This window comes from Mauremys reevesii, linkage group 1 (assembly GCF_016161935.1).
Source record: "Mauremys reevesii isolate NIE-2019 linkage group 1, ASM1616193v1, whole genome shotgun sequence".
Taxonomy (NCBI): domain Eukaryota; kingdom Metazoa; phylum Chordata; order Testudines; family Geoemydidae; genus Mauremys; species Mauremys reevesii.
This window is the reverse complement of record NC_052623.1, coordinates 260,152,076-260,174,628: the sequence shown is the minus strand read 5'-3', so window position 1 is coordinate 260,174,628 and position 22,553 is coordinate 260,152,076. Positions and strand designations below refer to the sequence as shown.

General features: G+C 38.4%; 1 protein-coding gene across 2 annotated transcripts in view; it reads left to right on the top strand.

Annotated features, from left to right (window-relative positions):
- The window catches only part of GNPTAB (N-acetylglucosamine-1-phosphate transferase subunits alpha and beta), a 60,622-nt gene that overhangs the window by 21,405 nt on the left and 16,664 nt on the right, over positions 1-22,553 (top strand). For both annotated transcript variants that reach the window (XM_039483562.1, XM_039483557.1), the window contains exons 6-13: positions 1,195-1,259; positions 1,565-1,699; positions 9,604-9,765; positions 11,803-11,982; positions 12,840-13,010; positions 14,496-14,619; positions 19,010-19,213; positions 20,618-21,744. In XM_039483562.1, coding sequence (XP_039339496.1) covers positions 1,195-1,259; positions 1,565-1,699; positions 9,604-9,765; positions 11,803-11,982; positions 12,840-13,010; positions 14,496-14,619; positions 19,010-19,213; positions 20,618-21,744 — 2,168 coding nt within the window. The remainder of the gene's footprint in view (positions 1-1,194; positions 1,260-1,564; positions 1,700-9,603; positions 9,766-11,802; positions 11,983-12,839; positions 13,011-14,495; positions 14,620-19,009; positions 19,214-20,617; positions 21,745-22,553) is intronic.

Sequence of the window (22,553 nt, the reverse complement as noted above, 5' to 3'; positions counted from 1 at the left end):
AATTTCATACAATAACTTGTTTATACTGCTCTGTGTACTATACACTGAAACGTAAGTACCATATTTATATTCCAGTTGATTTATTTTATATGGTAAAAATGAGAAAGTAAGCAATTTTTCAGTAATCGTGTGCTGTGACACTTTTTTGTATTTTTAGTGTCTGATTTTGTAAGCAAGTGGTTTTTAAGTGAAGTGAAACTTCGGGGGATGCAAGACAAATCAGACTCCTAAAAGGGGTCCAGTATTCTGGAAACGTAGAGAGCCACTGGTGTACACTACGCTGACCATTACTCTGGGAAAATAAACTCTCTCCTGTAAAATATAGTCCTCTTCCAACTCCAGACACTTGTGGATGCTTAGGAGTAGGGAAAGTTGGACCATTGTCCAGTACATTAGAAGCATCTCCTTTATTGGCCTGCCTACTAAATACAAGGCACTCACATGGTGGTACATTATGGTATGTTAGTAGACAAACCTTACATTCAAATATTTTTTTTAAATAACTGTCAGACTCCAACCATTTGTTCAGGTGGACTTGTTGTCTTGTACTGTGAATGCTGTCTCCTGTGCTCTATTTCTGTCTCTGCCATTGAATTGCTGCTTGACCTTGGCAAATCATTTTAACCCCTTTTCCTCAGTCTATCCCTCTATAAAATGGCATTACCTCCCAGAGTTACTTTTAAAGCTTTTGGGGATTCTTTGCTGAAAAGGATTATATCACTGCTAAGATTAGTTAATATATGAATTTGACATTACAGGTAAATTGTTGTATTCAATAACATTTTCAGTATTGTACTGATAGTCTTAGAAAGTTGATCTTTTAGACAGAGGAGAATAAACCCTAAAAAATCTTTTTGAATGCATTGTACTAAATACTAGATCTAATACTGTACAACAGGAAATTATATACTTGCCAAAAATTAATATTCTTTACCTTAGAACAAACAATGTCTAGGTATTTAGCATTTATATAAAAGATTCTCAGAGCAGGTACAACTTCATTTATCTTAATGTATAGTATCAAGCAACTTGTCACCACCTAACCAATAATTTATTAGTAATGCAGACAACTTGTGGCTCGGTGACCCATTTACATTCTTTTTTGTAACATTTTAAGCTTTAATTTGCAAGAGATGAAGGTAATTAATAGAATGTACTAAAATGGTGACCTTTGGAACCATTTATTTATTTCAGCTGAAGATGCCCATTCTGGAATGTTAAAAGAAAGCAGCAAACAGACAGTATGGAGAGGTTATTTGGTATGTTTATTTAAGAGTTAACTTAATTACGGTACTTAAATCTGTTCATTAAACTGTCAGATGTTGTATAAATTTAATTTTCTTTTCCTACATTTTAAAAAAGTATTTCTTTCACTGTTTTCCTAAACTTGTGTGTAGTAGTGAGAGAGAGATTTTAAAATAACCCTTATTCTAGTATTGAGGTTGGGTTAGGTGTTAAAATTAGCTCTCTAATCTGGAGAAAGATTTGAGAGATGCGTGAATGAGTCACTGTGGATTTTAAAAAACAAAACCAGAACTAACTAGAAATTGTATTTTTCTTGTAGACCACAGACAAAGAAGTACCTGGTTTAGTGTTAATGCAAGATTTGGCTTTCCTTAGTGGATTTTCAGCTACATTCAAAGAAACAAATCAGCTAAGAGCAAAACTACCAGAGAACTTGGCCTCAAAAATAAAACTGGTAAGAACCTGCAGGGGAGAGAGTAGTTTGATTACCTTGGTTTGGAATTCTTTTTACTGAGAGATCCTGGCTGGTCTGATGCCAAAACTTCAGTGCATGACCTTCAAGCTTATACTATGGCTATTGCTGATAGTCATCATCTTACTCTCCCCTACCCTTAAGTTTTTCTTCCATCTATATTCCTGCGTCATGAAATACATCAGGTCAGTGCCTCAAGTAATTGCTTTCAAAAGACAAATCTTCCACAGTTCTCTCTCTCATGGCTGTCCAAGCTGTGGCGGTTAGGTTGCTACCTTTCAGTTGTTCAAAAACTGAAGTACTGGCTGTGTCAGTTTCTCCAAGACACATTCACAGCAGTCTGCTCTCTGGAAGAACTGTCCTTGGTGCCTGCCTATCTAAATTTGATTGGAAGGAGGTTAGTTAAACAGAAATTAAAAGGTACAGTGACTAGAGTGAAATCCCTGCAAGCTGCATGGACACTTTTCAAAGACACCATAATAGAGGCCCAACTTAAATGTATACCCCAAATTAAAAACCACAGTAAAAGAACTAAAGAATAGCCACCGTGGCTTAACAACCATGTGTGACAATGCAGTTCTGGCGGGACCCAACTGAGAGTGCCAATTCAGGACAAATTGCTCAAACAGGGCAGTTACAGCCCAAGGCTGGGGATTTTCTACCTCTAAGGCAAACCAAACCAGCCAGCCAAAGAGGACTTCGGTCTCACCCCACTGGCTAACCACAAGTCACAAGCAATTCCCTTAGACACTCCAGTCTGCCGGTATCACCACCAGTGCCACTCGTCCTGGGGTGAATGGTTATGAAAACCAACACCCCAATAACAGAAAACGGGTTCTCTCGATCCCGAAGAATCGAGCCCCAGACCCAGGTCAATATACAAATCAGATCTTACCCACAAATCATGCTGTTGCCAATCCTCTAGAATCTAAAATCTAAAGGTTTATTCATAAAAGGAAAAAGATATAGACGAGAGCTAGAATTGGTTAAATGGAATCAATTATATACAGTAATGGCAAAGTTCTTAGTTCAGGCTTGTAGCAGTGATGGAATAAACTGCAGGTTCAAATCAAGTCTTGAGTACATCCCCCACTGGGATGGGTCATCAGTCCTTTGTTCAGAGCTTCAGTTTGTAGCAAAGTCCCTCCAGAGGTAAGAAGCAGGATTGAAGACAAGATGGAGATGAGGCATTAGCCTTTTATAGGCTTTTTCCAAGTGTAAGAACACTTTTTTGTTCTTACTGTGGAAAATTACAGCAAAATGGAGTCTGGAGTCACATGGGTAAGTTCCTGCATACTTTGCTGAGTTACAAGGCGTATTTGCCTTCTCTCAGTTGGTCAGTTGTGTAGCTGATGGTCCTTAATGGGCCATCAAGCAGGCCAGGCAGAGCTAACACCAACTTGTCTGGGATGTTTCCCAGAAGCACAGCACAAAATTGAAATACAGACAGTATAGAGCCAATACTCATAACTTCAACTACAAAATGATGCATACATATAGACAGCATAATCATAACCAGCAATCCATAACCTGGTCTTAGACACCTTATAGGACCCCCTTTACATAAGATTTGGTGCCAATACAGGACCTTGGTTGCAACCATGTTCTGTATGGTCCCAGATTATGTCAATAGTGTCACACTATGTAAAAGAAGCAGTGAGAGATAAAAAGGCATATTTTAAAAAGTGGAAGTCAAATCCTAGTGAGGTAAATAGAAAGGAGCATAAACACTGCCAAATTAAGTGTAAAAATATAATAAGAAAAGCCAAAAAGGAGTTTGAAGAACAGCTAGCCAAAAACTCAAAATGTAATAATAAAATGTTTTTTATGTTAATCAGAAGCAGGAAGTCTGCTAAACAACCAGTGGGGCCCCTGGACGATCAAGATAAAAAAGGAGCACTTAAAGACGATAGTCACTGCGGAGAAATTAAATGAATTCTTTGCTTCAGTCTTCATGGCTGAAGATGTTAGGGAGATTCCCAAACCAGAGCTGTCCTTTGTAGGTGACAAATCTGAGGAATTGTCACAGATTGAAGTGTCATTAGAGGAGGTTTTGGAATTAATAAACTTAACAGTAACAAGTCACCGGGACCAGATGTCATAGTTCTGAAAGAACTCAAATGTGAAATTGCGGAACTATTAACTATGGTTTGTAATCTGTCCTTTAAATCAGCTTCTGTACCCAATAACTGGAAGATAGCTGATGTAACGCCAATATTTAAAAGGGGCTCTAGAGGTGATCCCGGGAATTACAGACTGGTAAGTCTAACGTCAGTACCGGGCAAATTAGTTGAAACAATAGTAAAGAATAAAATTGTCAGACACATAGAAGAACATAAATTGTTGGGCAAAAGTCAACATGGTTTCTGTAAAGGGAAATTGTGTCTTACTAATCTATTAGAGTTCTTTGAAGGGGTCAACAAACATGTGGACAAGGGGGATCCAGTTGACATAGTGTACTTAGATTTCCAGAAAGCCTTTGACAAGGTCCCTCACCAAAGGCTCTTACGTAAATTAAGTTGTCATGGGATAAGAGGGAAGATCCTTTCATGGACTGAGAAGAGGGGTAATTAGTGGTGTTCCCCAAGGGTCAGTCCTAGGTCCAGTCCTTTTCAACTTATTTATAAATGATCTGGTGAAAGGAGTAAACAGTGAGGGGGCACAGTTTGCAGACGATACTAAACTGCTGAAGATAGTTAAGACCAAAGCAAACTGTGAAGAACTTCAAAAAGATCTCACAAAACTAAATGATTGGGCAATAAAATAGCAAATGAAATTTAATGTGGATAAATGTAAAGTAATGCACATTGGAAAAAATAACCCCAACTATGCATACAATATGATGGGGGATAATTTAACTACAACTAATCAGGAAAGAGATCTTGTAGTCATCATGGATAGTTCTCTGAAGACATCCACGCAGTGGCAATCAAAAAAGCAAACAGGATGTTAGGAATCATTAAAAAGGGGTAGAGAATAAGACGGAGAATATCTTATTGCCATTATATAAATCCATGGTACGCCCACATCTTGAATACTGCATACAGATGTGGACTCCTCATCTCAAAAAGGATATACTGGCTTTAGAAAAGGTTTATAGAAGGGCAACTAAAATGATTAGGGGTTTGGAACGGATCCCATATGAGGAGAGATTAAAGAGGCTAGGACTTTTCAGCTTGAAAAAGAGGAGACTAAGTGGGGATATGATAGAGGTATATAAAATCATGAGTGGTGTGGAGAAAGTGAATAAGGAAAAGTTATTTACTTGTTCCCATAATATAAGAACTAGGGGCCACCAAATTAAATTAATGGGCAGGAGGTTTAAAACAAATAAAAGGAAGTTCTTCACACAGCGCAGTGCACCACTCACCCAAGGAGGGTAGTGTAGACATGCACCACTGCAGTAATTACTGCGGTGGTGCAAGTCGACCTAATATAGGCTAACTTAGTTTTGTAGTGTAGACATAGAATAATCATAAATATCAGGGTTGAAAGAGACCTCAGTGTTACCTGGGGTTCTTTCAACCCAAAGCTCTTGGTAACTTTTACTCTGTGCAAGGTGGTGTCAGAAAGTAAATCGGGGAGACACGGCCGTCCGACCAATATATGACTGGCACAAACAGGACAAAACAATAGTGCTTTCACTTATAGCTAAACTATATATAGCTACTCAGTCTCAAGCACTTACGTCCACAACAAGCTAGTAAAACACCCCCAACCCTTGATAATTACCAAAGCTGAGTGTGGCTCTCGAGTGAAACAGCGGCAGGCTTCCGGTGGCCAAATCTTCCGTCTGCCCATGGGGACTGCAAGATGTATCCAGGGGGAGAGTCCAAAAAGAGTCCCCAAACGAATCCAACTATATCAAGCTTTTTCCCCTTATGTATACATTAGTAATAGAATGACATGTGCCTTAAAGAAAACTTGTTAAGCAAGCAGTTCCAGTGGGCAAGCAAGAAGCTCCTTCTGATTATTGATTAACCAGGTGTGGGTTTTTCCAGAGTTTGCAGCCTTGAGACTGCAAAAGACATTCCCGAGGCACATCCTGCTCTTTTAAAATGCATGTATCAGCAACTTCAACACCATTCTTATCAGGAAGGACGTGGGGTCAAGCTGACTTTTCTGTGGCACCCCAAAACTCTCCCCCACCCACACCTTTAATAATAAGCCATAGTGGTTTCAGGCACTTTACTGGTTTGCCAAAATCTCCTCGTACGTCAGGAGGGTCATCTAGTCCAACCCCCTGCTCAAAGCAGGGCTAATCCCCAGACAGATTTTTGCCCCAGATCCCTAAATGGTCCCCGCAAGAATTGAACTCACAACCCTGGGTTTAGCAGGCCAAAGCTCAAACCACTGAGCTATCCCTCCCCCATATCCTTATTTGTATCGTGGTAGTGCCTAGTAGTCCCAGTCAAGGACTGGGCCCCATTGTACTACGCACTGCACGTATATATAAAACAAAAAGATACTCTCTGACTCAAAGAGCTTATAGTCCAAGATGAGAGATGACAGGTTCATACTACAAACAGTGAAGGAGGACCTTTTACAGTGTGTATTTAAATTTGGAACAATTCTGCTATATTAACTTTTTATTTATATAATTTGTAAAATGCTTTGAGATACTCTGATGGAAGAAGTTAAATGTACGTTAATTGTCACAGAATTATGGTTCCCTGGGCCTTCTGACCCTCATGCAGTTTCCCAGTCATACCCCTGCAGTGGTTATTTTCCAGTGCAGTGCTGCAAGTAAGGGACTGTAAACAAATTTTGAAATCACTTCCATTAGCAAAGGTGGCTATATATGAGGGGGGGATTAGAAACCAAAAAGTGAAGCTGGTGATAAATTTACGTACAATGCTAATGACGCTAATCTAATAGAATCTGTTCTTCTCTTGAGTAAACACATTTCTGGATCCAAAGACCTATAAAAATAGTTCTACCATCTGGACTGTAAAAGTGTTTCCTTGAGGGCTATCATAAGTTTTCTGAATGGCTTGTAATAGGTGAGCTCAAACTGGAGTTGAGAAAAAGTGATGTTTTCAAAGCAGTGATTGAGTAAGGGACATCTTGAAATTGAAAAATAAATAAATAAAAACCCTTGTAGAAATATGTTTGCTCATTCTGTCTACAATCAAATAAGCCTGAGAGACAATGTGGGCTACAAGACTGAGCATGATTAGGAGCCAGGAGCTTAATGAGTTCTGTCCTGGCTCTGCTATCCATGCTCTGTGTGGCGTCAGGCAGTTTGCTTAAATTCCTTGTTGGCTTCCCCATCTGTCAAATGAGGATAATGGTTATTTACATATCTCACAGCCACATTGTGAGGATTAATGTTCATAAAATGCTGTGAAGTTATAAAGAGTGTTAATATAAGATGTGAATTTGCAGGGTGAAAGCACATAGATAATTATCTATGAAATGTATATATTTACAATACTGGTAATGTAATGAGCTTGAAGTTTATTGGTCTGCTATTAGCTGTTAATGTGCTTACTGATCATATTAGTTTTGCTGCGCTGAACATGTTCAGGTAGGTGTGCTTTAATATTTAGTCCACTGTTTGTACTGTATTTCCACTTACAATTGAAACTGCCATATTTAACCACGAGATGGTGCTCCTGCTCTTTATCATTCAGTCTGCAGCTTTTATTCAATAACAGGGTTTCTTAAAGGTGACTTGCAAAGGAAATATATTGGGCTTGGTGTTGTCTAGCCTAGAACAGACTATGGTGATGTAGGAACTAATCAAATGGACAGGAGAGTAAAGAGACTGAATTGAGTGATGGAGAGTGGGAAGGATTTTTGGTCAGATTTTAAAACTCTGGGTGTTGTTGTTTTGCTTTGTTAGAAAACCCATCTCTGCTACTTTGTTTTCAAAAGGTTGTTTTGCCTTATATACTATGTAGGTATATAAATACACACTATTGTTTTTCAGCAGTGTTTTGTCTTTTATTCAAAAGCTTTTCAGAATCTCTAAGAGAAAAATCTTAAACTACCCTAGACAGGCATATGCCCAAACTGAGCTGCTGCCTTATCATATAGCTGTATTCCTCATCCCTTCCCACCCTGTTTCTCTCCACTGTTTGTCACCCTCATTTGGATTGTCACATGTGGAGAAGCTAGAGCACACAAAATAATAGTGATGAAAAAAGAGAAAATATTGGTAGCAAATCCAGTCAGGAAGCTGTTCCTAATACCCGACCCTATTTTGTAGAGCTGGTAATGTCAAGTCAAATAGAAATTAAATATTTTTAAAAACCGTTTTGGAGTGGGTGGATTGGGAATCTCTGCCGTTCATGTCATATGCCAGATATCTGATTCTCCGGGACTGTGTGACGTTGTATTCCTAAATAAAGCACATGCCTACTAATGGCAGCTTTGTAATCTGTAGCATTTCCATATCGGTGTTTTTGGAGATTGCTTGCTGTGCAGACCGTAACTATTCCTCAGCCATACAGCTATAGAAGCCACCCTTTCATTGGTATGTTCAAATGATTCCCTGGAAGGTCTAAAGTTTGTCAGATTGAAAGCGATCAAATAGCATATGAGTCAAACCATCAACAGCTTTAAAATGTCACAGGCATGACAGCTGAGCTTGTTTGATTGCTAAGGGATGGGGTGCTAACACTGTGACAAGTGTTGTCTTAAAAGAGGCAGAAAAGGTCAGATTTAATAGAAAATAAAAATTAGTCCGAGGGAGTTAATAGATACATAAAAAACAATTGAACCATCCCACCAGATTTTTAACTTGATATAGTATTACTGTAAAGTACTAAATTACTTTTACAAATCTCAGCCAACTAAAAATGTATGCATTAATCCACAACTGTTTTTATTAGCGCTAACTTTTTTTTTTTTTTTTGCACAGCACTGAGGAACTGATATATTTGCCGCTGTTAAATTTTCAGTCCAGCTTTTAAATATATACACTGCGCTTCTAGAGAACTGGAACATAATAGTGCATTTTAAACGTGTTTGAATCTTGCACACTACAATGTACAAATAAATCCTTATAACATTTTACTTGTGTGGTTTTACTTTTAGCAAAACATACCAGTCTCCTGCCCTTTGCAAGCCACATTTGCTGTCAGATATAGCATCTAGTGTAAGCCCCTTCTCATCCTGCACATTATGAAATCTGATAGCCAGAATAACTAGTGGCAAGAGATAAAAACAGCTAACAGATCAAACAGTTCCCCAGTAACGAATGACCTTAGCAGCAGATTGGCAATCACGTTTGAGGACTCAGAGACCCACCAATGGATTAGTTCTGAAGCCTTTTGTGTATCAGATTTCTGGATCATAAGTTGATCCTTCAGCCATTCTAAAAATCTCATGTTACAGGCATAGCTGAATCGCCTTTCTGTCCCCAGAAAGGTGTTACTTTAGAAAAAGGTATAGTTCCTTTAATGATAAACTTAACTGAGGTTTTAGGAAAATATGAATTTCATTGTGGGGAGACTAAAATGCATTATTTAATGTAATAATGAAGCATTTCTAACACAAGCACAGATTTGTGGTTGCTAGATTGCAGTGTAATAAGAGAAACTTAGTTGGAAACAGTAATATCAGGTACACAATGAAGTTTTATGAGTATTATTCTATTTTAAAAAAAGAATTTCAGTTTCCCAGCATTAGGTTTCTGTTCTTCTTTCTGAAACATGCCATGTATTTGAGCATGTCAGTTTTCATTTACCATGTTGGTGCCCTTCGTTGTTAGGTTGCTTTACAATATAGCTGATATTTTCTAAGTTTTCATCATTGTCTTTTCTTAGTACTATCATGAGAGAAATACAACAACAAAAAAATGAATGAGCTTGCAAGGAAAAGATCTCTCTTGCGTGGATACGTGCCAGAAATGAAAGATTGTTTCTCTGCTTGTATAGTTGCAGCTTTATTCTGAAGCCAGTGTTGCTCTCTTGCAACTGAATAACCCCAAGGGTTTCCAAGAACTGAGCAAGCAAGCTAAGAAGAACATGACTATAGATGGAAAAGAATTGACACTTAATCCTGCTTATTTACTGTGGGATCTCAGTGCCATCAGTCAGGTAGGTAAATTTCACCAACCAATGTAAAGACTATAGTGTCAGAAGTTTCAAGGAGTAAGATTAAATAAATACAGTTAAGGAACAAGAATTTCTTCCAAAATTATAGGATTGTTAGGAATCTGCCATTCCTGCCATATAAAAAATAACTCTCCAATCTTGAAATCTGGAATGAAGAGTTTGGAGGGAGAGGAGCTTAATCAGATTGTCTTTTAGGACCACTGAGTCAAAAATATTTGACCTTCTATACACACTTTGATAAAATTGTCTACAAACTAGTCAGATTATTTTAATTTGACAAAAGTGTCATGTTTTAGTAGATACTGACTTTCAGATAAGCACTTTATTTTTCATGATGGGAAAAAGACTTAGTTAAAATAACACATTTTGTTTGCTCCTCATGGCATTTTTTTTTAATAACAATACACATGCTGTTAGTAGTGCCAAAATATTAATGGTGTCTCATCTAAAATTTTTTTTGGCCCTTTTTATTTAACTAGAAGATTTCAGTAAAAGAGAACTGTCTTCTGCTGTGGAACAAATGACAAAGCCCATTTTTATCAAAATTATATGAAATGAAGTGGGGAAACGTCTGTTTTCAAAGTAAGATTAAAAAAAACCAAAAACCGTGTCAGTTTCTTTCTTCCAAGGCCTTTTTATGTTATAGTAAAACTCTACATATCTATATAAACGCATACACACACACAAAGCAAATGCATATATTTTATTATAAAGTCTTGTTATATGCTGTAACCAGTCAACAACTTAATCATATAATTAAAATTGAATACTTATGTGAACTTGCTGACTTTTGCTTGGTTTACAGGAATTGTTCATATTTTCTCACTATAATGCAGAACCTTAACTCAGACTTCACTTCCTCACGGAAGAATAATGCATTATTCCAGTTGCTGATGGGTGGATGTCTCAGAGGCATGTATATTGGTGTTGCTGAGGTGGGAGTTAAGATTTTGAGCTATAGTGTGATTAAGGAGAATGAGGGGTGTATATATAGTGTTATTGGAGATGTATAGGACTTATTTATGGGGGTTAGAGTCTGCATTGAAAGTGGTAGTCATTCAAATCAAGAGACATTAAAGAGGGATACCTTAACTGGACATTCCTTATAAGGGTGACATAGATGGGGATTTCCCTTAGGGAGTGTTAACTGTCTTCTAACAAAGGATTTTAGTTTGTTTTTTGAGGGGGATTAAATACGTTGCAATAGTGACTTCACAATGTGACCTACCTAACAAATTTAAAAATGAGGCTTCAGTCTGAGTGTAGTCTTTTTAACAAGAAAATACTGAAATATTTGAGTTTATCTGATGGTTGATGAGACCTGTGTGCCACTTCTGTTCAATAAACTATTTTTGTTGGGAGTTTTTAACATAGAAGAAATCAGGATTTTTAAAAAGTAGGTTTTTATAAAATGTGTATTGCACAAGGCAATTCAAGCAAATCATTAGGATGACAAATATTTATAAATAGTATATAATACAATAGCACCAAAAGACACAACTATTAAAAATGCCTTTTATGCATTAATGTCGTGAAGCATAAAATAATTGAAATACAATGTGGCTTTTAGTCAATCCACCACATGAGGGAGTGTGAGATCAGAAAAATAATATATCTAATCATAAGCCAGGAAGATAGGGTAGTATCTCTCTGGGACCTTGAAGAAAGTGGAGCCAGATTACTCAAATAACTGTGTGCCCCCATTATTATCCATAGACATACTGGCGATACCTAGTAGTCAACAGCATAAAGACAGCTGATGTCAATGTATTTTAGTGAAACTGGACAGTTTGTAAAGCAATAATGGTATTTTTTCATTATACTTACCGTTTACAAGCCAAGGCCCTCGTCCTGTATCACACTGACGCACGCATGTGCTTAACCTTCTCACTGTAAGTTATCCCATTGACTTCACTGAGACTATGTGCAGTGCCTCATTTAAGCATGTGCATAAACCTTTGTAGGAATGGGGTCTTAACTCTCTAATTAAGTCTAATATAGGTCAAATTCTTTTCATAGTCTAAACAGGATGAAGATATTTCAGCCAGCCGTTTTGAAGATAATGAAGAGCTGAGATATTCCCTCCGATCAATAGAGAGGCACGCCCCTTGGGTTCGACACATTTTCATCATCACTAATGGGCAGATTCCATCCTGGCTTAATCTGGATAACCCTCGGATAACTATAGTAACACATCAGGTAAAACTCTCTAAAGGATTCCATAGTGATTTTAAGATGCACTTTTTTTTTCTAAGTAAACCTTGCATTTTATTGCAAAGATAGAAGGAACCATGTTAATTTCCCCCCCCCCCCCGTTTTATTAAAACATATTACATTTTATATTTCACTTTGTTGCTTCACAAGACAACTGAAGGTATATCAAACCTTCGACTTACTCTTTGTTTTCAAAGAGCCAGAGGCTTCAGCTAAATTGTGTCTTTCTAATACCCTTATGAAGTCTCTCTGTAAAAAATTAAGGGAAGGTAAATGCTGTTTGAATCTTAATCCATAAAGAATTTCTTAGGGCCAGTGGAAAGCCAATACACTTGTATTAAGACAGGATAGACTAGAATTATTGTTACTGGAAATAATAAATAGCTGGAAAGCTATATTAGTTGTGTCTTTTAAAAATGGAATAAAAAATTCCTTCAAATCTACTAAGCAAACAGCAGCAACAGAAAAATCACTGGCTTTTGGTTAAATAATTCTGGAGTATTTGGTATCTTGGCATGCTGAAACTCTGAGCAATATGGGAGTCTTTCTATTGGCTTCAGTTGGCTTTGGATCAAGTATAAATAATGCTGGTAGATATGATAGAGCAAAAAAAGACAGTTTAATCTTGACATTTGTATGTCGTTAGCTATATGGAGAGACGATGGTAAAACTTATTTCTTCTCTACCGTCTCCCTATTTATTTCAGTTAATCCTTGTGTCTCTTTCTCCCATCTCTTTACTTTTCTTGTCTAAATTCATTTTTACATTGAATAGATAAAAAGCGTTGTCTGATGTACCTGATGTGTTTTTTTTATTTTTTATTTTATTTTTTTGGGCGACAGGACGTATTTCAGAATTTGAGTCACTTGCCTACCTTTAGTTCCCCAGCCATTGAAAGTCACATTCATCGTATTGCTGGCCTTTCCCAGAAGTTCATTTACCTAAATGATGATGTTATGTTTGGGAAGGATGTTTGGCCTGATGATTTTTACAGTCACTCTAAGGGTCAGAAGGTAAGTCACCATGAAACAAGCTTAACCAGAAATAGTTCAGAAACTTTTTCTTCACTAATGTGATATAAATTGAAGAAATTCTAATATGAAAGGAAAGGAGGACTAAAAATATTCTTAAAAATTAGACATTTGGTAGCAGGGATTTGAAAATAAAGTGTTTTTCATACCTTTGAATGCTTGTATAATATAGGTGTCATGCTTACAGTGCTAGCGGCACCTTTGTCCCCTTTTGGATCTCCGAGTGCACCCCCTCAGCTATCGGACGTCGTATCTTTACCTCACAGATGCACAGTGCGTGGCAAACCAGGGGGTGACTGTACAGCTCACTAGCTTACTGCGCACTAACTGGCTATGTGGATCCTGCTACCATGCACTAAAAGTTCCGTAGTGCACTTTGACCTACTGCTTGAAACAGTAATAGGTCAGAGTGAACTATGGAACTTTTAGTGCGGTTGCAGGGTATGTGTGGTAGGCTAGTGAGCTGTATATTCACACCATGGCTTGTTGTGCACTAAGTGTCCGTGTGGTCAAGCCCTTACACTATCATTGCAGCTGATAGCAATAGTAGAAGTGTTACTGTAAAGAGGGCACATGAAATTTTTTTCCACTGTATTATCTAATCCTGGTCAGAGCAGGTCTTTATGAGATTGTGGTTAAAAAACACTGATGTCTGTTTAAATCCTGCCTTTGCTAGTGCTCCCACCATTGTACCAATAGTAGTGCTGCACCAGTAGCAGTGCTTTCTCAAAGTCTAGTGTGGATGGGCCTTACACCACCATTAAATCATAAACCATGGCATATTTTGTGGTTAGTAAGATGGCATCAAGGCATAGTGGGAATTACAGGAGTTTGGGGTGATTAAAAACTGTTGCTATTGACTAGCAGAAAATTCCAACTGCTTCAGTAGGCTTTAATGTAGGTAAATAGTCACACATTCAGCTGAGTCCTCTAATGAGAGCTGTCATACAATTCTTCATTGTATTACTGTTTTGTCAAGTCTCATAATGACGTGGAGTCAAATGAAGTTTTTTTTCATGAAATCTGATCAGTAGTTGTTACAACTGAGTTTAGATGTGGGGTGGGGGTGGGAGTGGGAAGGTCTGAAAAAAAAAGTGCTTCATTTTTAATGCTTTGTAAACTAAACATGTTTTTGTTCTACAGTGTGTCATGTAAGAAATTCTTGGAAACATTTAACTCGTAGATTATCAGATGCTTAATGATTAGTATGTTAGTTCTACATCTGTTTGTCACATACATGACTAATAGGCAGCACCAGGAAACGTTTGGGTCAGCTGACAAATGAACTGAAGTCAGTTATTTTAGACTTTTTTATCTTCTAAACACTGTTTAACCTTTATATAAATATTGTCGGTGGGAATGAATCCAGGGCCGAGAGTCTTTGAACATGTAAAGCACTGTGCATAGGTAACTTTTAAGTATGCTTACTTGCCCAAAAAGCTGAGCTTGTAATATTGTTCCTTCTAGGTTTACTTGACTTGGCCTGTGCCAAACTGTGCGGAAGGATGTCCTGGCTCATGGATTAAAGATGGTTACTGCGACAAGGCCTGTAATAATTCAGCATGTGATTGGGATGGAGGGGATTGCACTGGTAAGAGACTTTAGAAACTAATTAATGGACCTGCTTTCTTACAAAAATTCTGTAGCTGGTAGATATATCCTGTATATATGAACAATTCCTCTTTAATAGAAAAATAAATAAATAAATTGGTCTTTCTTACAGATATTTTCCACATAATGAAATTTATCTTTATAACGGATGCTGCAAATTACGGTATTGAGCAGTACACAGGGAAATCTTGCTCTGTGTATTGGATCTAACTAGATGAGATGAAGGGGTTTTGAGCCTTAATGTCTATTAGCTCTGCAGCTCTGATGGTAGTAAAATGTTGGTTTTACTCATGAACAAAGCACACATCACTCAGAAGATATATAGGGAAAAGAGGTATAGCAGTAACTAGATATCAATTTCAGAATCATTCTTCTGACCAGAATCACACTAAGGGAAGAGCGAGGATTAATAATGGCATTTTACATACTTTTGACAGCTGTGTATTCTCTCTAATATCACGGATTCAGTATTATATGGTTGGGTTTTTAATTAAAATTGGACGTTACGTATGAATGGTTTGCCAGAGTATTTAATTCAAAGTTTACTTTGTGAGATTAGTAATTTTTTTAATTTTACATGCTGTGTCATTCATTCCCTTTGCTAAGGAAATTATCCACACTCACTTCTCTATCAAATTTCTCCTGATGTTTTAAAAACCTGTTATAGAGCATGCTCTGGCTAGATGCTTGACCACCTCCTCAAGCCTGGTCCTGATGAATATTTGTGTTCAGCCCACATCCATATTTTGGATACTTACTGTCCAGAGTCAAGCTAGCAGATGGTCATATCTTTGACGTGGTGGACCTGGGGGTCTAACTAGAACATGCTCCATCTTGACATCCATTTCCCCACATTTAAACACCCTAACTTTCTCCAGATTTGAACACACTGAAGAACATTATTTCCCCTTCCACTTCTCTTCTTGTCAGATATTTAGTTTTATGAGGGTGATTTTATGTTTTTCATAGATTTTATATAAGGCTAGAAAGGACCACTATGATCATCTAGTCTGACTTCCTGCATAAAACATAGGGTACAGAATTTCACTTGTACGTCTTGCAATGGAGAGAATTGGTCTTCTCTGCTATATAAGTGAGTACTATTAAGCACAAGAGTGTTGGATGCATTTTCTTAAAAGGGAAGTCTTGTTTTAAGCTTTGGGCCATAAATGTATACACAGGATTAGAATGCAAATGAATGTTTTCCCCTCTGTATTTTAAAATAATTCTAGATGCTCTTGTTGCAGGGTTTCTCAAAAGTCCTGTCAGTGTTTGTGTTTTAAAGTGTAATTTTAGTCTAAAAAATTATTCTATAAAATGGCATCTTTTCATTCTACTGACTATTTTCTGTGAATGTTCAGAGTTCTTCTTTGAGTTCTGGTCCCTATGTATATTCCCCATGTGGGTATGCATGAGTGCCAAGCTCCTGAGTCTGGAGATTCTTAATAAGTATTGTCCGTTGACTCACACATGCACAATAGCCTTCTTTGTGCTCCAGAGTGAGGTTGTAAAAGGCAGTTCAGGCCCATGCCTTTCTTGATCCTTCTTACCACTACATGGCCTGAGTCGGAACCCTCTGTGTGCATAGATTTCTCCAGCTTCTTTATTATAAGCCTGTAAATATATAAAAACTATTTACAGTATCTTTAGTAGAGTTAGAGTGTTATATAGTATAGTTAGAATAGCTTAATTTTTCCCCTTTAGGGGAATCCCTTCCCTCAGTCTGGAACTATGCCCAGAGTACCAGTGTTTAAAAATCGTGTCTCTTGCTCTCACTCCTCTGTGAGCAATGACCACCAACACTGCCCCTGCTGTTTGGGTGAGATTCATCTCTCTGCAAAGTGCAGCATTTGCCACTTGTTTCCCCTGTGAACTTGTGAAGTTCATGAGCTTATGGAGAAGGCCATAAGACCTCACGCTGATCCAGGCTAGGGACACCTCCCCCGCCCCTCCCCCCCCCCAAACATTGGCCCCGACTGAGAAGCAGCCCTGTGAGTGTGAGCTTGGGAGTGGAGCCTGGAGCTGCCAAGCACAAGGAATCATCAGCCAGGGCTTCGCATGAGAGTAAAGGGCACTCATGGATACAAGGACAGATCCCCATGCACATCTCTTCCTAAGGGAGGAGACCCTCTCCTTGACTCTGTCTGGGTCGGGTGAACCTTTGCACACAGATTCTAAGGCTCAGGACCACTTAAGACCCCCCCAGGCAGGAGGGTGTAGCACAGAAGAAAAAGGATTTGTCAGTCCCATTGTTGGCTCCAACTCCTAAATGTAAAGACTGGCATTCTTCAGCTCCATCTCAGAATGTTGGACCTGACTCTTTGGCGGTAGCTGCAGTGGATGTGGCGGACACAGCATCTACAGGGCTAGCCACTGGTGTCGTTATGAGGTGAGAGTCTTGGCTTCACTCTTTGGGGTTCTCCAGAGAGGATTTACTGTTTGCGTCAAACTCAGCAAGAAAACTGATGAGTCTCTACACTCACTAAAAGACTCTAGATTGACCCTCCGCTCCCTGAGAATTTACACCCTGGTGACAAAAAGAAAAAAACTACAGACAGGTGTATAGGCAAAGACCATCCCCTCTACAAACATTCTGCCACCAGCGCCCAGGTGAGCCTCTGCACAAGCAACAGAGTTCAAGAGACCTCCATTTTCAGGACCCTCTACTGCCACGATCTCCACCCATTCCCACTCACCTGCTAAAGGAGCGACTTTTGATGCCTCGGTCAACAATTGCCTACTTTTATTGATGCCAACCACTTCTATTTCCCCTGCACCCCACAAATCTTTGGGGGAGTTTTTCACTTTTTGCTCACAATAGGGGCTCTATCTTGACAGACAGGTGGGTTCTAGAAATCACTGACCATGGTTACTCCATCAAATTTCTCTCTCTCTCACGTGCTGTCCCCACCACAAACAGCCAATCCTTTTCCAGGGACCACTCTCATGAGGAGATTCTTTGCCAGGACACAGACTCTCTTCCATCGCAGGGCAATAGAGTGAGTACTACCTCAGTGTCAAGTGAAAGAGTTCTATTCCCCATACTTCATAGTCTACAAAAGATGTTACTAGTGATGTGTGAGAAAGAAAGAGTCCAGCTTGACTCTCAGTTCCCAGGCTGTTAGTGCAGTAGTGGTACCTATGAGAAGAAAAAAATGCTTACGTGTGAATTGAGGAAACTGTATCTGGAAATTCATGATACAAAAAACATGGAACATCACAATAGCAAGCCACTTTGCAGCACAGAACTGTACTTTAAGAATATTTACTAAATAATTTTGCTCCTGTAGGATGTACAGTGACAACTGATCTCAAGCAACCAGCAAGGGAGTAGCAAAAATCAGTTGCCTACCATAAATTTGTCTTTATTTAAAATTTGGACAAATATATATTGGTAATCTTACTTCTTAAGACCAGGGGTTTCCTATTCAAGATAGGGGTAACGTAGGATAAATTTCATGGTAGCTTTTAGGGGAAGAGTTAGCATAAGAACAGCCGTACTGGGTCAGACCAAAGGTCCATCTAGCCCAGTTTCCTGTCTACCGACAGTGGCAAATGCCAGGTGCCCCAGAGGGAGTGAACCTAACAGGTAATGATCAAGTGATCTCTATCCTGTCATCCATCTCCACCCTCTGACAAACACCATTCCTTACCCATCCTGGCTAATAGCCATTAATGGACTTAACCTCCATGAATTTATCCAGTTCTCTTTTAAACCCTGTTATAGTCCTGGCCTTCACAACCTCCTCAGGCAAGGAGTTCCACAAGTTGACTGTGCGCTGTGTGAAGAAGAACTTCCTTTTATTTGTTTTAAACCTGCTTCCCATTAATTTCATTTGGTGGCCCCTAGTTCTTATATTATGGGAACAAGTAAATAACTTTTCCTTATTCACTTTCTCCACACCACTCATGATATTATATACCTCTATCATATCCCCCCTTAGTCTCCTCTTTTTCAAGTTGAAAAGTCCTAGCCTCTTTAATCTCTCCTCATATAGGACCTGTTCCAAACCCCTAATCATTTTAGTTGCCCTTCTCTGAACCTTTTCTAGTGCCAGTATATCTTTTTTTGAGATGAGGCGTCCCCATCTGTACGCAGTATTCAAGATGTGGGCTTATCATCAATTTATATAAGGGCAATAATATATTCTCAGTCTTATTCTGTATCCCCTTTTTAATGATTCCTAACATCTTGTTTGCTTTTTTTACTGCAATCAGCTAATGTTAAGATTTGTTGTTAGTATGTAAGAGTCTACTTTTTTTCAAACTAATTTTAACAAATGAGGTTTAAAATAGTAGCAGAGAGTAATCTATGTCAGAAGTAAGGGTTTTAATGGATGTTTTCCCCCCACATCCCTACCCTTCTTTAGGGAACAGCGGAGGTAGTCGTTACGTTGCTGGTGGTGGTGGAGGTGGAGGAGCAGGGAATGGCCCACCCTGGCAATTTGGTGCTGGAATCAGTGGAGTCTCTTATTGTAACCAGGGCTGTGCCAATTCCTGGCTGGCAGATAAATTCTGTGACCAGGCATGCAATGTCCTCTCTTGTGGCTTTGATGCTGGTGACTGTGGGCAAGGTATGTAAAGTACATAATTGATGGTCTTTATGTGAGAATTCTTCAGAACTGTATGTTACTGTTTTGTAGTTATTGCTTGTAGAGTCCCATGTTAAGACACATTGCAGAGTTGAGGGAAAAGAGCTGTGAGTGTATTAACAGCTTGGGAAAATGCGTCTGGGTGGTTGTTTCATGAACCAATTCAAACTCGAAAGAGTGTTGTGGGCTGTGTTTATTTTTTCTTGAGCAGTTATTTATTAAGTATGGACAGTGAGTTTGGTGCTGTGCAGAACACAGAGTATCAAGTCCCTTGCCTCAAGAAGCTTACGTTTTAAATTAGAAAAATTCAACACAGAGACACAAGCACCATGTATCCAGATATGTAGGCCTAATCTCAGTGAGGCACTTATAGACACTTACCTCTGAACTAGTATTGAAAGGCTTCACAGTATATTTTAAGGAATCATTTGAAGGAAGAGAAAATGTCAGGGACACTAGGAGAAAGGAGGGAGTTACAAGTATAAGGGATGGCATGGAAAAGAATGTGAAGATGAGAAAGGGAGCAGAATACAAAAAGGGCCTGGGAGGAGTGCAGGCAGTACAAAGAAATGAAAGCACAGAGATGTTGGTAGTGTGAAGCTATGCAGAGTCTTAAACGTTCATGTAAGAAATTAGAATTTGATATTGATGACCAGAGGAAATTAATGGACCAGTTCAAAGAGCGGAGTGACATGGTCATAGTAGTTAAGTGGAAGATGTTAGCAGCTTTTTATGTAGGTGGAAGGGGCTGAGCTGAGATTCAGAGAGGCCAAAAAATTTTTTGTTGTAGGAATAGAGCAGAAAGGACAAAAGCATCAGAGGTTGATGAGAGCTTGAATTTGGGGCATGGAGAAAGTGAGAGGAATACAGTAAGACACCAATATAGCGCACTAGGAGGATGACAAACTTGTCAGCAGTGATGGAGATGATTGGGGAGGAAGGAAGAAATTCATTTTGGCCATGTTGATTTTTGAGTTCTCTAGTCAAGATACGATAAAGTAGTATAGTCCATCTAAACAAATATGAAACTCCATTAGAATGTGGTGAAAGCAAAATTTGGGGATATCCGTTATGATCTGTAGTTTAAAATAAGAGGGAAAGTGGTAATGGGCCACAGAAATGCTGAAGGTGGAAACTGAAAGTCTGATCATCACAGCTTTAGAGTTGCCACTGGAATGAATCACAAGTTTATAAATCTTAATATGTTATAAGATGGTGATCCATTATTAGGATAAATGAATGCGAAAAATTGGCAGTTACTGTAGTTATTAGTTAATAACTGTAGTTATTTTTGAGCTCACTCTGCTGATATTCTGATTATTGCTTAAAACAGGGGATTGAAGAAAAGTGACAGGGTGATAAATTATTAATTCTTTGTTTTTCCAGATCACTTTGACGAGTTGTACAAGGTGACTCTCCAGCAGAATCAAACCCATTACATTATTCCAAAAGGTGAATACCTGCCCTATTTCAGCTTTGCTGAAATAGCCAAGAAGGGAATTGAGGGTGCCTATAGCGATAATCCAATTATACGTCATGCTTCTGTTGCCAACAAGTGGAAAACTATCCACCTGGTAATGCATAGTGGAATGAATGCAACTGTGATCTATTTTAATCTTACATTTCAAGATAAAAATGATGAAGAGTTTAAAATGCAGATAGCTGTTGAGGTTGATACCAGAGAGGAACCAAAATTGAACACAACTTCCACTCAGAAATCGGACACTTTCATTAACATTACACCTTCAGTATCAGAAGCTGAAATGATATTTGAGGATATTCCTGAAGAAGAACGTTTTCCAAGAGTCAGGAAACGTCCAAATAACACAAAGGAGAGTTTTCTTGAAGATGTGGTAATGCCACCAGTAAATGTGTCTTTCCTCCCTGAAGATGTTCAGCTGGCTCTGTGGAACCTGGATTTAAAGCTAGAAAATGGGGATATCACTCATAAAGGTTATAATCTATCAAAGGCTGCTCTTCTGAGTTCTTTCCAAATGTTGCCTACAATGACAAAAACTAAGAAGATGCCAGGTGTGGAAAGGAAAGATATCTATGATGATGTAAAAGAACAAAAGAACCTTACCAGTTGGCACAAGCCTTATAAAGATTTAATTGTTGGCAAAATAGAAGCTGCAACAAAAAAACATGAAGCAGTTCCTTCAAAGTCAGTAGCTATAAAGAGTACTGTTGTGGCAATGAAGGCGAACAGTCAGTTTCCTCTAAAATCAATTTCTGAATCCATGCCTGTAATCCAGAACATGGGAAATAAAAATGGAACTCGAGAGAAAATACTGAATGCACTCATACCAAAAGAAACCCATAAGTCAAAAGATGTTGGAAATGTGAGGACTGAAGAAGAGAAAAAGGAGGAAATGGAAATAAACAATCAGCATGCCAACATAGATACAGCAGGCAACAAAGTGTTGCCAGGAAGGAAACTGCAATATTACACTGGAAGTGATCAAGGCTTTTTGCCATGGGAAAAAAATAAGTATTTCCAAGATCTTCTTGATGTGAGTATCCTAACTGCATAACACAGAATATATCACTTCAGAAAATTTGTCATCTTTGCTTTATGCATGATTTAATGGAACACAGTTAAGGTGAAAATCATAGTGAAACATTGCTTATGTGACAAACTCTGAAATTATTAAAACCAGAGAGATTTTTTAAAAATCTGTTTTACTTTTAATTATTTTCACTGTTCATTTACTTTCTATGCTTCTCCATGGGTAATAAAAGAACTGTCCAAGTTCACTTTTTCTCCTGTAGTTGTTTTTTAGTCAGTTTTGCGGTCTAGTTTTCATGCACTGGCACAATGCAACTGTTCAGGTTTGCAGCACTGCAAGGGAAGGTTTAAATTAGTTCTCATGTAAATTTGTATATACGTACAAAATTTTATTTTTCGTATAAACCCAGTCTTTTAAAAAATCCATCTCTATTTTTGGGTCTAAAAGGTAAGTTAAGTGTCTATTTCATTATGCCAACAAAAACTTATAGGAACAGATCAAGAGGATACAGGAGGCAATCCTCTCCCAGATGCCTAGCCCAAAAAATTTGTTCTGGGAATCTCTGGAATGGAAGAAGGTGGAACACACAGTCATCTGGCAGAGGTTGCTCCTAATTGCTTTCAAGTAGTAGAGGTGCTCCATTTAAAATGTAAGATATTTTAACTATTTAAACGTAATCTTTGATTGGATTCTATGTACCGTATTTTCCGGCATATAAGATGACTTTTTATACTAAAAAACAACCCCCAAAAATCGGGGGTCGTCTTATACGCTGGGTATAAACAGCTTCGGCTACATACAGAACGGCCCTG